At 37.9% G+C, this 14,878-nt stretch overlaps 1 protein-coding gene across 1 annotated transcript; it reads left to right on the plus strand.

Annotated features, from left to right (window-relative positions):
- The first annotated feature begins 13,474 nt into the window (after positions 1–13,474).
- Positions 13,475–14,029, plus strand: LOC121744221 (non-specific lipid-transfer protein 1-like). Its single transcript, XM_042137702.1, has 2 exons — positions 13,475–13,848; positions 13,946–14,029. Exons 1-2 carry the CDS (start codon positions 13,508–13,510, stop codon positions 13,950–13,952), a joined length of 348 nt encoding a protein of 115 aa, XP_041993636.1. The 5' UTR covers positions 13,475–13,507; the 3' UTR covers positions 13,953–14,029.
- Positions 14,030–14,878: the final 849 nt, after the last annotated feature.

Consider the following 14,878-nt stretch of genomic DNA (forward strand, 5'->3'; position numbering starts at 1 on the left):
CGATGTCATGTATGCGTGCATAATCATGCACAACATGATAGTCGAGCATGAAGATGGGAGCATCACAGACTGGAACGACGATGAAGGTGCATCTGGCTCGTCCCGCACGGCGACCGCGCCCATTGCTAGAGGATTATCGACGGGCTTCAATGAGGTTCTATCTAGACAGGCCTCAATGCGCAACCAATAAGACCATGCTCAGCTTATGAACGACATGATTGAAGAAGTGTGGATCCGTAACCGCCATTGATGAGTTTGCGTATTTTTTAATTCGTATTGTAATGTATTAATTTTTATAAATGAAATGAAGTTTTTTTCCAATTTTTGTAGTTATTTAAATATTCAAATAAAAGAAAATGCATAGAGCGCGCCTTAGGACGCCCCATTGCAGATGAGAGGGTAGGAGGATAAAAATGATGACGTGGCGATGCATAGAGCGCGCGTAAGGGCGCCCCATTGCTAATGCTCTTAAAATTACAAAAATACCCTGACAGTCAATGATTCAATAGAGTATTTAAATTTTTATGAAAATGAGGATTTGAAGAATTTTCAGTACAATAAATGGAATTAAATGAGTGTCTGGTAGGAAGATCTGGAATCGGGTCTGAGGTCATTTTCTGCTTCCTTTCTCAAGAATCTCGCGAAACAAATTAGGTAGCCATAGACACGGATAAAATATCTCATTAATAGAAACTTAAAGAAAAACTAAATACTAATATGGTATCTCAGTTTATGTGTATATATGAAAAATATTTTCAAATGTAAGTGAATGGAGTGTTTCAGTGTGTATATATTTATGAAATATTTTTTCAAATCAAAGTTAATGGAGTATTTCAGTTTATATTTATGAAAAATATTTTCAACATGCAAACGAGTTATTAATAGGACCATTTTAGGATTCTCAATGTCCTACTCTCTAACCAAAGGAACAAAATAGTGTCGTTAAATCGGTTCAAGTTTGGTAGAGAGTATAGCAGAACGAGCAAGAAATGATAAAGAGGTTTAAGAATAAGAAATTTTCAAGTTCGAATTTGTTCATTTAGAATTTGAGTTCTTTTACTTCATTTCTTCATTTTTTGTTTGATGTTTATTGTTAAAGTATCGGTAGAATCGATATATTATTTCTGAATGAATTTACATTATACACATAGCGTCAATATATAGGGCTAAGGACTCATCTATATGGTAAACCTAATTAACATAATTACATTGATTCCAAATCTCCTATACTTGGTAAAGATTGATTCTCGTATATCTTTTCCCTGATTCTGTGCAATCTTCTCCAACACCCCCCCCCCCTCAAGTTAAGCGACGGGGTTACCGATGCTCAACTTGCACAATACTTCCCGAAATAGTTTCGAGTTCACTGCCTTTGTAAGGATGTCCGCCAACTGATCTTCGGACTTGACAAATGGCATCTCCACTATCTTTGCTTCAATGTTCTCCTTTATGAAGTGTATGTCAACTTCAACATGTTTGGTTCGATCATGCTGAACCGGGTTCTCAGAAATGCTGATGGCTGCCTTGTTATCGCAAAACAATATGCAGGTCTTCGATGAGTCCAGGCCCAATTCTTTCATAATCCTCCTTAGCCATAGTAGTTCGGTCAATCCACTTTCGATTCCGCGAAACTCTGCCTCCGCGCTAGAGAGTGCTACCACCTTCTGTTTCTTACTTCTCCATGTCACAAGATTACCTCTAATAAAGGTGAAGTATCCTGCGGTTGACTTCCTATCATTCGGATTTCTTGCCCAATCCGCATCAGTAAACCCATGTATCTCCAAGTTCCCGTATTTTTCAAACAGAAGTCCATGATCTGTCGTCCCCTTTAAGTATCGGACGATTCTTAATGCTGCATCCCAGTGCTCTTCTTGTGGTGCATGCATAAACTGACTTACAACTCCCACAGCATAAGCAATATCTGGCCTAGTGTGTGATAGATAAATCAATTTTCCAACCAACCTCTGATATCTCCCCCTGTCGGCAAGTCTTGCGTTTTCCTTCATTTGTAACCCATGATTTTGGACCATTGGAGTGTCCGCGGGTTTACAGTCCACCATTCCCACTTCTGCCAATAGGTCGAGGACGTACTTTCTCTGATTTATGAAGATCCTCTTCTTCGATCTTAGCACTTCTATCCCCAGGAAGTATTTAAGGAGTCCTAGATCCTTCATCTCGAATTCATTGAACAAGTTCTTCCTTAGCTCGATCATTTCTTCTGTATCATCTCCAGTGATAATCATGTCATCTACATATATGATTAGACACGTAATTTTACCTCCTTTCTTCTTAATGAACAATGTGTGATCGGAATTACTCTGCTTATATCCATACTTCTTCATCACCTCCGTGAATCTCCCGAACCATGCCCTTGGAGACTGCTTGAGCCCGTATAATGTCTTTTTCAGTTGGCACACCTCTCCATCTTGGAACTCACTAGCAAAGCCTGGTGGGGGTTCCATGAAGACTGGTTTTGGTAGCTCCCCGTGCAAGAAGGCATTAGTCACGTCGAACTGGTGAAGTGGCCAATCCTTGTTGGCGGCGATTGAAAACAAGACCCTCACAGTATTAATTTTCGCCACAGGTGAAAATGTTTCATCATAATCGATTCCATAGGTTTGAGTGTACCCTTTAGCCACAAGTCTGGCCTTGTACCTTTCCACCGTGCCATCTGGTCTATGTTTTATAGTGAACACCCATCTGCACCCGACTGTCCTTACTCCTTCAGGCAACTTGCCTTTCACCCATGTATTGTTCCTTATTAGTGCCCTCATTTCAGTAAGCATAGCATCCCTTCAATGTTTATGTTTCATTGCTTCCTCTGCCGATTGTGGAATTTCCTCTTCCTCATACAGTGCGGCTTCGAAAGCTCGTGCCATTTTAGCCAAATTCCCTTGCACAAAATTTGCTACTCCATAACGGCTCTTCTTCCCAATCTTCTCAGGGGAGTATCTCTTTGGTGGTATTCCTCTTGTAGTCCGATGACGGAGAACATACCCTCCAGTATCACTGTCAATCGTATTATCTTCTTCGGGGAAATCTGGACTCAAGGGGTTAGGAGAAACTGTATTCTCAGTAGGATCGGGTTCAGGAATTACCTCGGATATCATCGAAGGAGGATCCGGGGACGGCGGATGAGATGACTCTTGTGGTGAGACTTGCTCGGCGGCAATAACAACTGGTTCTGTTGGATCCTCAATCGAAGAGTTTGGAAGTGGCACAACCCAACTTAGATAGTCTGGTGAACTACCTGGATCACTCCCCCCCTGACTACTAAGGTGGGTGTGGTAAAAGAATTCGGTTTCTAGGAAGTTACAGTTCATGGTAGTAATGACCTTTTTGGTGAGAGGGTCAAAACATCGGTATCCCTTCTGGTTTATCCCATACCCGACAAAGGCACATTTTGTTGCACAAGATGATAGTTTGGTTCTCTCGTGTTTCGGGATATGGACATAAACGGTGCACCCAAAGACTTTAGGTGAAAGGTTCAGGTGTTGGGGAATTTTGGTCATTTTGGATAGGGTATTGAGCGGGGTTTTTTTGTTGAGGATTTTGGTAGGGAGACGGTTCATGAGATAGACAGAGGTGGCTATAGCTTCAGGCCAGAAATGTTTGGGTACCTTGGATTCGATCATGAGAGCCCGGGTGATTTCAAGGATAACTCTGTTCTTTCTCTCGGCTACCCCATTTTGTTCGGGTGTGTAGGCACAGGATGTTTGATGGATCATTCCCTTATCCTTACAAAATTGGGCCATAGAATTGTTAACAAACTCCCTCTCATTATCGGACCTAAGGGTTTTGATAGTGGTGTGAAACTGGGTTTGGATCATTTTATAGAATAAGACAAATTTTTCCACAACTTCAGATTTATGTTTCAAAAAGTATATCCAAGTCATTCTAGTGCAATCATCCACGAATAGCACAAAATATCGAAAACTGCCCCCACCAACAATTGGTGCAGGGCCCCACACATCAGCATGTATTAAGGAAAAAATAGAATTCATACGGGTGTTGGTAAGCTTAAAAGACTGTCTATGGCTCTTGGCCAAAACACATGTTTCACATGAAAAATCGGTAGGAATAGAAATATTTGGAAAAAGAAGTTTAAAGTAACCAGGAGAGGGGTTCCCTAGTCTTCGGTGCCACAGCCAAATTTCTTGTTTCGTGGTTCCGTGAGCCAGCATCGCATTGCCATGTTGAGCTATCTCATCCACGTAGTAAAGTCCTTGTTTCTCAGTGCCACGCCCAAGAATCCTCCTCGTCTGAATATCCTGTAATATACAGAAAGTGGGGTGCATCAGAAGTGTACAATTCAAGTCTCTAGTCACATGACTTATGGACATCAATCTCTGAGATAGCGTAGGAACATGTAGACAATTTGACAAACATAGAGTAGGAGATATATTGATAGTTCCCGACCCAACAACAGTAATCAACTTCCCATTTGCAGTTCTAATAAATGTATCAGCAATTTCACCATAGCTACTAAAATCATTTCTATCCGGGGTCATAGTATCTGTGGCTCCACAGTCAAAAATCCAACCCTTATTGCTCGTTCTATCATTATTATAAACATGAAATGCAGCGGAAATAGTTTCTAACGGTGCAAAGGGGTTGTTTGACACAAAACTGCAAATATTTGGGCATTTTCGAGAATTTTCCATATTCTGGGCCCGTGTTTGATAACCCATAGGATCTGGGGGTCTAAATGAAATATCATGGGGTCCAATTTGTAATAAACATTTCTTCTTGGGGTCAAAAGTAGAGTAGGAAAAAATACAAGGGTTTGGTTTTAAACCAAACCCTTTACCTTCATAGACGGAGCCGCTCGTCTTCCTCAGCTCCTCCGCTCTCTCGGCGAAATTGCCGACTCTACGAACGCCGTCGCCGCCGGTCGAAGCTCCAGCCGATGATTTCCCTTGGCCAGTCGCCGTTTCCCTATTTCAGGCACCAATTCGAGCGGGATGCCCCTTCTCATCTACGCTGACCGCGAGCTTTGCTTGAGCTCTCTCATTCTGTTTCTCCTCCCACCACTTCGGATATCCGATTAGAAGGAAGCATTCCCCCCGGGAGTGTCTCGGTTTCCCGCAATGAGAACAGATTAGCCGGGATTTGTCTGGCCTGCTTCCCGGTCGGTGAGTGGTCGTGGTGGGTCGTGGTGGTCCGCGCGAGTTGGGGCGTTGGCTCTGGGCAGCGAGGTCGTGCCCAATTCCTCCTCCTGTCGACGAATCGGCTGTTCTGCCGTCGTCGTCTCCGGTGGGTGGGGTGGCTGTGTTGATACTCCTCCCCTCCCTCTTTACCCAACCGTAGGCCTCTAGGCCTCCTATCTTGACTTTCGTCAATCTGGACCAGATCGGGTAGTCCTTTCCGTTCAGTTTGAACGCGACAGTAACGTTCTTGATGTTCCTTAACTTTGTTGGTGTTTCCAGATCCGTTTTTGTATCCTTCTCGGTGTCTGACATCGTTTCTGATGTAGGGTTCGATTTCTGTGGTTGATTTGGCTATGAGGTCGAGAATTTGGTATATTGTGGCTATGATGATATTGTTCTGAGCCAAGATCATTCCTGCTCTGAGGCCATGTTAAAGTATCGGTAGAATCGATATATTATTTCTGAATGAATTTACATTATACACATAGCGTCAATATATAGGGCTAAGGACTCATCTATATGGTAAACCTAATTAACATAATTACATTGATTCCAAATCTCCTATACTTGGTAAAGATTGATTCTCGTATATCTTTTCCCTGATTCGGTGCAATCTTCTCCAACATATTTTCTTTTCACTCTTTTTTTTTCTTATATCATTATCATTCCTTAAGTTTCATAAATTTGATCCAGTAGAATTTGATCATTGAACAAAGGGTAGGAAATAAATTTGATTGATTTTTCGATTAAAATTACTATGTGAAAATTTTAATTTTTCCTTCTCATCTGTTACTATTTCAACGGTACAGGTTTAGGAACACAATAGAAATTGGTAAATGATGATATGCAACATCAGTCAACCATAGTAGACCTCCAGTTATCGAATCTTATTCTCCACAAAAAATAAAAAAATATGCATATTTTGACCAATTTAAGGTGAGAAAATGAGGTTGCTCAATAGGCAAAAGTCGCGATTCAAGATAAATTCATGAGGGAGCGATATCTCTTTAGAGCATCCCCAAAGCTGTTCTTGCGGGAAAGCATGCTCGTGCTGTTGGCACGGCATGGTGCAAGCACGCCGTTGGGCTCATGCCATCGACACGAGTATGCTCGCGTAGACGAGCTCCGCTCACCGGCAAGAGCACACACGCCCAGCCCACATGACTCGTTGTGGGCTAGGCGTGATGCCCACTCGCCCCTGTGAGTGGGTGTCGTTTTTATCATTTCAATTATTTTTTTTAAATATATAAAAATAAAAAAAATCATAAAAACTAAAAAATATGGCCCTTTTATGGCTGCTTTTTAATTTTTTTCCCTGCAATTCACTCAAATAATCTATAAATACCCTTATTCATCACCCAATTTTTTTTATATCAAACCAAACTATCTATCACTTATTTTTCTCAATTCAAGTATGTCAAGAGGAGGAGGACGAAACTAAGTGATAGGAAGGGGACGAGACGGGCCACACCAAGCAACCCCCAAAACTTCCACAGTTGTTTTATTGGGAATGTTGTTCGTCGCTACAACGGCTGACACTTCCTGTATGTCGGTGTCAGAACGAGCGATAAGACAACAAACTTGCACTCCTCATGTCTCGTTAGAACATGCCTCCACCGTCGCCGCTGCCTGAAGAGTAAAGTTTTAATTTTTTTAACTATGATTTTAAATTATGTAATCTTTAATTTGATTTTATTTTTAGGATTTAATTTATGTACTCGTTAATTTTTTAATTTTAAGAATTTGAAATGCATTTTTGAAATTTTAAATGAAGTTTTATTATTAATGAAATATTTTTAGGAATTGTAGTGTTTAAATTGAACAATAGAATAGTGAGACCCATGAATAACGAAAAACATTCTAATGGGATAGAGCATGGTTGCAGGTGTTGTACTTTAGTTAAGAGCGTGTAATAAAATATGGATAAAAGTGGGGCCGAGCTCATGAATAGTAAAGAGCATGCTCTGTGAAGACCATGGTTGGGAATGCTCTTGCGATCTACTCATTTAGAAATTAGTTAATCGGTAAAGAAACATGTACTTGATGTCCCGCCAAAGAAAGAGACTCAAGTCTTAAGTTGGTGGAATATTGAACCTATTTAACATTTATGTTAAAGTGAAATAGAACGCTTAAGTTGAGATGGATGAAAATGGCAAAACATGACTCTTTGCTACGGAGGAAGTACGTAATAACGGCCACCCATTCTCCTCAAAATCATCACTTTATTTCAAATTGCAGTTTTCTATGATAAATTTGTTCCACGCCTACATCATCGATCAATATATATACTCGTATTGTTTTTAAAATCATCCTCTCCTTTAGTTTCTATCCAATAATAGCCAGATATGTTGATTGTTTGTATATTCTCACTCATTATTTTAAAGTTTAGTATTCACATTGTTTTCTTTGTTGCAACCACGTTATGACAGTTCTGTTGGTTGCAGTTCAACACACATATATTTTACATTTATTGAAAGAGTAAAGGCCATTTTACGATTTTGGTCATAAACATTACATTTTGAATTATTGCATCCCACATATTTCAACTCGGGCCAAAATCAGTCCATTTTGGATGACTATGTCTAAAATTAACGGTCCACGGCTTTTAATCAAATTTTGACTCGATTAAACTCTTAATTTTAACTATTAGTGCTCTTAATTTTTATTAGCAACTAATTAATCTAAAACACTAAACAAATGAATTAAAATACCCAAAATGCAAAACAAAAAGATTATTGATTGCAATTCTATGCAAAATCAAAAACGCAAAAAAAGACATTCTTCTCTGCTATAATGAGGAAGAGCTCAAGCTTCCCCTGAGAAGATTCATCACTCTTTCTCTTATGTCTCACCCAACCTCCACCTCCAACCCCAGCAAACGCTCCTCCTCCCCTCATTCCGCCGCGCATCTCCAATTCTTCCCGCGATGAAGAAGGGCACACGTCTCACAATACTCCCCACGCCCACTTCTCTGACTCCCCCGCCCTCTCCCCGATGATTGAGGACGATACCGCCGCCGCGCTCGAGGCCTCTTCCCCCTCGACGCCATCTGATGAAGCTGATGACGACGCTGCACGACTCCCTACTGGCAAGCACGAGCTGCTGACAGCGGCAACCCAAAGAGGAGCAAGTGGAGGAGAGGTACAAGCCACAGTAGGCGACCTCGGGAGGGAGAAAGGAGAAGGGCGATGGACGTTCTGGCATCCCGATTCAGGAATGGCAGAAAAGAGAGAAATAGGAATTGGATGAACTAAATGAGAGAGAGAAAGAAAGCGTGGGGATGAAGCGGGTGGCGCCGCATGCCGGTGACCGTCCAAGGCAGGCTGAGGCGCTTTCGCTGGTGAAGAGGGGAGGGGGCAGATGCTAAGGCTCACAATTTGGGGATTCAGTTGGGAGAATGATCTAATAGAACTCTTCAATTGGGAGAAAGATCTACTAGGGTTCTTCAAAAAAGATGAACATAGAACGAAGGAGAAGAATAAGAAAGATTTAAAAAAAAATAAAAATAAAAATCCTAATCTAAATCTCTAATCCGGTCAAAATTGACTAAACAACAGTTGACTGTTAATTTTAAACGGCACTGTCCAAAAAGGACTAAATCTGGCCAGTTTTTAAATATGTTGGACGAAATAATTCAAAACATAATGTTCAGGACCAAAATCGTAAAATAGTCATATGTTTAGAACCACATTTGACCCTTACTCTTCTTAAAATGGCATACAGTTATTCAGTGGTCCGTATCTTTAATTAATTCTTTGTAGAATTTGCAATTAGTGCGTCGTATGTTTTAAAATTATAAGAATATACATTCCGTTGCTCATCAAACTGGTATTTATCATAGATGGTATATAGTGTGAGATAAATAGACCTATTAACTGATTGGGCTGAGTTTAAATATTTCAGTGTGCTGAATTAATTCATACGTCCGAATCTTTGTGTTGGCCCAATTATGAGATAGACCCATTACTTACCTGGGAGGCTGCCGCGTGGCACTCCACGAGAATCACGAATGTTGGTCGTATGATATATGATTGTCTCTTGGTGCTTACCTTGTGACTCTTGGTGGGGAGGTCCTTGGCCCTCTGCAGTTGCACATGCAACCTGCGCCATATCCTAAATCTTTTATTGTTTCTTTACTTAGTTGGCTTCTTGTTTACAGATCTGGTTGAATCTTGCTATTGTTTACTAACCAAGTTAGTGAGTGTCCAGGTGTATTACAAGGAGTATAGCTACGACTTAAGTTCGTCTAGACTCAAGTAGTGCTAGGATTTCCCTTGTATCTTGTTATGTACTTAGTAATTGGTTTTGTAATTCTTTGGTTGTAGAGAGATTGACCATCCCTTGTTTGTGATAGGAAAGTCAGTAAATAGTGAATCTTGGATGATCTGATCTCTACAGTGGTATCAGAGCCACATGGGGATCATCCAGACACGTTTTGTCGCTAAATATACGGGGGTGGGCTCGTTAGAGTAAGGCTCGGCTACCGGTACAGGCCTTAACATAAGACGGGTATTCCTTAACGTAGTTAGTATTCCCGCTCTGGTAAATTGGCTGGTTCCCTAAAACTTTTATTTTTTTTTCTCAAACACCATCAGAACGGGGGGTTAAGGCTGACCCCCAACCTGTATATATCAAAAATCATCAAAAGAACATACATCAACCAAACCCAAAAGTGACTCAGTCCGCACGAGAGATACAAATCACAAGAGCTAACAGAGCTACTATGGTATCCCCACAGACCGGGTACTAATCATCTAACTAACAAGAAAATAAACATAACAAAGTTGTAAATCAAAATAATAACAAGGATGATGGCTAGATGTTGGCCAAATCCAAAGGAAAACAAAAAAACCATAAATCAAAACCACGAACCATGTGAAGTAGTCATCCATCTCGATATCTGAATCTGATGTTCGGATAGCCCAACTGGTCCATCCTCACGAGCGACTTCAAATATCGGAGGCGTTGAATCTGCATCAAAGAAGGTGATGGCAGGGGTCTGAACCCCCTACCTGCCAAAAAATTGGCTGCCCGGTTGCCCTAAAACTTTTTCATGCTTTCTTGTTTTAGGATTAGGTTTGCTTGCTGGTAGTAGTCACTGGCCATGACTTTAGGCTATGTGCTTTTGTTTGAAGTCTAGGTTTGCCTAGGTTTGTCTAGGTTTAATCGCTTTTCAAGGTGTTCTTTCTGCCTTACTTGTTCTTTCGTTTTGTGATTGCTGGTGTTTAAATTGTTAGCAAGAAGTGGGTCTCAATGAGTATACATGCTTCTTGAGGAAATTACCTATCCAATGAATGCCTTAGTTTCCTTAAGTGACCCCCTACACCCTCATACATTAAGTGCTTGCGAACTAAGGAAATCCTCTTGTCGGGGTGTTCGTGACAGATAATGACAACCTCTGTCTTGGTTGGCTTCTGAAGCAGCCTGTTGGGTATACTCAGATTGATCACACTTTGTTTGGGCAGACTACTTGTGTGAGCATGCTTGTGAGTGCAATTTTATTTGCTTTGTTGCATCTGTGGAGTTTTAGATGTGTTTGAATTGAAGTTTATCTTTCATTTAGATAAGAACATAATTATTTTGTAGAGATGTTTTTCTTGGTTTTCCATTTCTATATGTGGTGTTTGAATTGATAGTATGTTATCTATAGTCCTTAATATCACATGTTTGGTTTGCTATATAAAGCCACACTAAAGTAGGAAATTCCAAAACTATCCTCTCTCTTTTTCTATATTTCCAAGACTAAGGGCTATATTAGTAAATTCCACATAATGATTGATATAGTGTTGAATATATTATTATCACTCAATTTTCCATGATAATAAAACACATTTTTTCAGCCTTAATTCAACGGGACCTTGTCCATTGAACGGGCCATATAGAAAAATTAACCAACATATCAAACACTAGATTGGACCATCAAATGCACATTAAAAGTGCAAACACACCCAACCGAACAGCGGATTTTATATGCATTAAAGAAACCTGGATTTGGACAATAAGTTAATTTTAATCACGATAGTAACACTGATCATAATAGTTTACACTCTCTGACACTAACTATTTTTTAGACAAATATATTCAAATAACTCAATTTTTCTTTCGAAGTAAAACTTTTGTTTTGATTCCTCTCTTGTTTTAAATAGAGAGCTATACTCCTTTGTTTATAAAGATAAATTTTTAAAGCAAAACTTTAGTTTTGATGTGCAATAAATAAAGAGAACTAATCATTTATTTACTCCCCCATCCTATAAAAATATGAGCAATGAGTATGACATGTGAATTAAGATAACATTGGTAAAGTAAAAGAGAGGGGGGAATGTTATGGTAAAGTAAGAGAGAGAGGAGGTGAATGGTATGTAAAATAGTGTTAGTGGATAGTGAGACCTACATTATTAAATTGATATAACTTTCTAAAAATGGAATGCACATATTTTTGTGGGACGAACAAAAATAGAAAGTGCATATATTTTTATGGTACTGAGGGAGTATAATGAAAACAAACTTTAAGAGCAGAGTCAACTTTGATTTCTTCTCTTCAAATTGAGTGTTCAACTTAGTTCATTTTTCTAAAATTCAAGTCTTCAATTTGGTTTTCTTCTTTTCAAATTGAAGCTTTTAATTTTGTTTTCTCTTCTTTAATCACTACAACATACATTTGAGATGTACTCCCACGGGTACCCATTAATGTCTCATATTTGACCGATGCTGGTTTAAAGAAATTGTTTGAATTTGTTAGTAAAAGTGAGTAGAAAAAGTTAGTGAAACGTATGTCGTACCCTTTTTTAATGCAAAACTTTTAATTTGATTCATGTCTTGTTTTATATAAAGAGCTATAATCTTTTACTTATAATTAAGACAAATTTTTAAAACAAAAAATTTGTTTTGGTGTGGAATAAATAAAAAGCATTAATCATTTATTTATAATGAAGACAAACTTTAAGTGCAAAGTCAATTTTGATTTCTTCTCTTCAAACTGAATGTTCAAGTTAGTTCAATAAATATATCAATTTGATTTTCATCTTTTCAAGTTGAAATTTCTCTTCTTTAATCACTAATACTTACATTTGAGAGTACAGTCTCAACATTTGGTCATGTACAAAAAATGATAAACATTCTATTTTTATGAATAAAATAATTTTCAAAAAAATATAACTATTGTTTTGGATGCTGAGTATATTTGAAAAATTATATCTCAAAGACTTTATTTTATGAAAGTTAGTTAGTTAGAATTTATTTCAATATTGTATAAAAAGGCTTTAAAATTCTTGAGATAAAAGTATGATATTAAGTCGATCTAGCAGCAAGCTTGAATAGTTAAACAGCCTAAAATATCTTAAACAAGATAAATAATTTTAATTAAAGAATCCTAGATTTGATAATTTTTATTTGAAAAATAAGCTATTTTTTATCACGATAGTGGCAGTTCACAATAATTTATACTACTACTCACTAGTTTTTAGAAAAATATAATCAGAGCTCACACTTACTTTTTCTTTCAAAGCAAAACTTTTGTTTTGAATCCTCTCTTATTTTAAATAAAGATCTGTAATCTTTCATTTATAAAGAAGACAAACTTTTAAAACAAAACTTTTGTTTTGATCCCTCTCTTGCATTGGTGTGCTTTAAATAAAGAGCACTAACCATTTATTTATAATGAAGACAAACTTTAAGAGCAAGTCAACTTTGATTTCTTCTCTTCAATTTAAGTGTTCAACATAGTTCATTTTTTAAAATCAAAGTATTTAATTTGATTTTCTTCTTTTCAAATTGAAGTTTTTAATTTGGATTTTTCTTTTTTAACTCATGGAGTACACAAAAAATGATACACATACTAATTTTTGTGAATAAAAGATTGAAAAAATATGACTACTGATTTTGGATCAAGAGTGTATTTGAAAAATTGTATCCCAAAATTTATTGAGAAAATATATTAAAGTGGTAAACGTAATTAATAAATATATACATTGCACTTGTGGAAACTTATTTATTAACATGTCTCTTTTCATTGTAAGTCCATATAATATTTATGACAATTTAGAAGAGAAAAAGTTATAGGTTTTAATTAATTAAGCGTTTGTTTCTTCAACCATTTTTGCGTTGAGTTTATTCCAACCATTAAAGATTTTAAATCTTCCTACTTTCCAAGACTCCAAACCTTGTCTCGACTATCATTAAAGTAAAGTTAGGATTGTAACCATACACCTAATCTTACAGTTGACTATTTGAGGGTTTTTAGTTTTACAATCACTATAAATTCAGTACTAGCTAACAAGCATTTCAATCAGAAAAATTAGCCAAAGAGAGATATATACATAGTCATAAGTCATCTATACATTAGAGAGAAAAATCTTAAGATGGTGAGACAATCATCAACACTGTGGATTTTGGGATTACTTGTTGTGGCATCGGCGGCAAGCCATGCAAATGCAGTGTCCTGCCCACAAGCCATCACAATGCTGCTTCCCTGCCAAGATTATCTGGTGAATCCCTCGGCTAAGCTGACGGTGCCGTGTTGTCAGGCGGCTAGCAAGCTCAACAGCTTGGTCCATGGCAAAGCTGACCTCAAAGACATGTGTACCTGTCTAAAGCAAGCCGCTGCCGCCTTGCATGTTATCGGTGATCGAGCTAAATCTCTCCCTGACCAATGCCATATACAAGTTCCCGTGCCTCTTGACCCTAATACCGATTGTTCTCGGTAATAATGCGTGTATTTTTTTTCATATTGAAGGATATAAGCTAGTGAATTTTAGCTTGGCCTTTAACTAACCTCTACAATTTCTTTATTTTTGCAGCCTATGATCCGTGTCTGGAATGAGAAGAAGCAATCCGTGCTAGTTTCATAGAATTGATGGCAGAAATTAGTTAGGCCAAATTACTACAGTCACAAATGTTTTACCAATATATCTGCAGCCATCTATCAAAGAGTTAACATGGATTATTTAATAATTTGTTGATATCATTTTTGCTCTGTCTGATTTTATTTTACTATACACATGTCTTTAGTCCGTTCAATTTTGCTTTGCAAACGTTTGGTTAGCATTGGTGAATCTATTAGTTTATAGTTAGAACTTAACCCAGAACATTTAATTAAATAAGTAAAGGTTTTGAGGGAACTCCATCTTTTGGAAGTATTTGTTAAGTACTCCATAATGTCAAAATTTGAATGAACATCTTCCTACGGATTTCTAGCTAAGCCCGCATGAACAGTGCAAAACAAAGAAATTTGGAACTAAAATAGCATTATTTTTCAATTGAAAAGTTATTAAATGTACACAGATTTATGTCTACGATGTACTTATTGAACCAACGAAATGAAGTTTTGGTTTGGTTTGGTTTGGTTTTATGTCAAAATAGTTTATGTACATCGGTTTACACTAATACTCCCTCCGTCCCACTGAAGATGACTCACTTTCTTTTTTTTTTTTTGTCTCAACCAAGATGACTCATTACTAAATTTGGAAATCCCTTTATCTCTACTTTATTCCCTCTCTCTTACTTTACTCTCTCCACTTAACACACAAAATAAAGTTGTATAAATCCCGTACCGCCCAAGGAAGGGGGTCATCTTCCTTGGGACGGAGGAAGTACATTAGATGTTTAAACAGAAAATGAAATAGTACTTAGTATATAATATTCCCTCCGTCCCAACTAAGTTGATGCATATTCATATTTGAGACGTCTCAACTATGATGTCTCAACTATGTTAAGTCATTTATTTTTTTTGA

This window comes from Salvia splendens, chromosome 8 (assembly GCF_004379255.2).
Source record: "Salvia splendens isolate huo1 chromosome 8, SspV2, whole genome shotgun sequence".
Classification (NCBI taxonomy): Eukaryota; Viridiplantae; Streptophyta; class Magnoliopsida; order Lamiales; family Lamiaceae; genus Salvia; species Salvia splendens.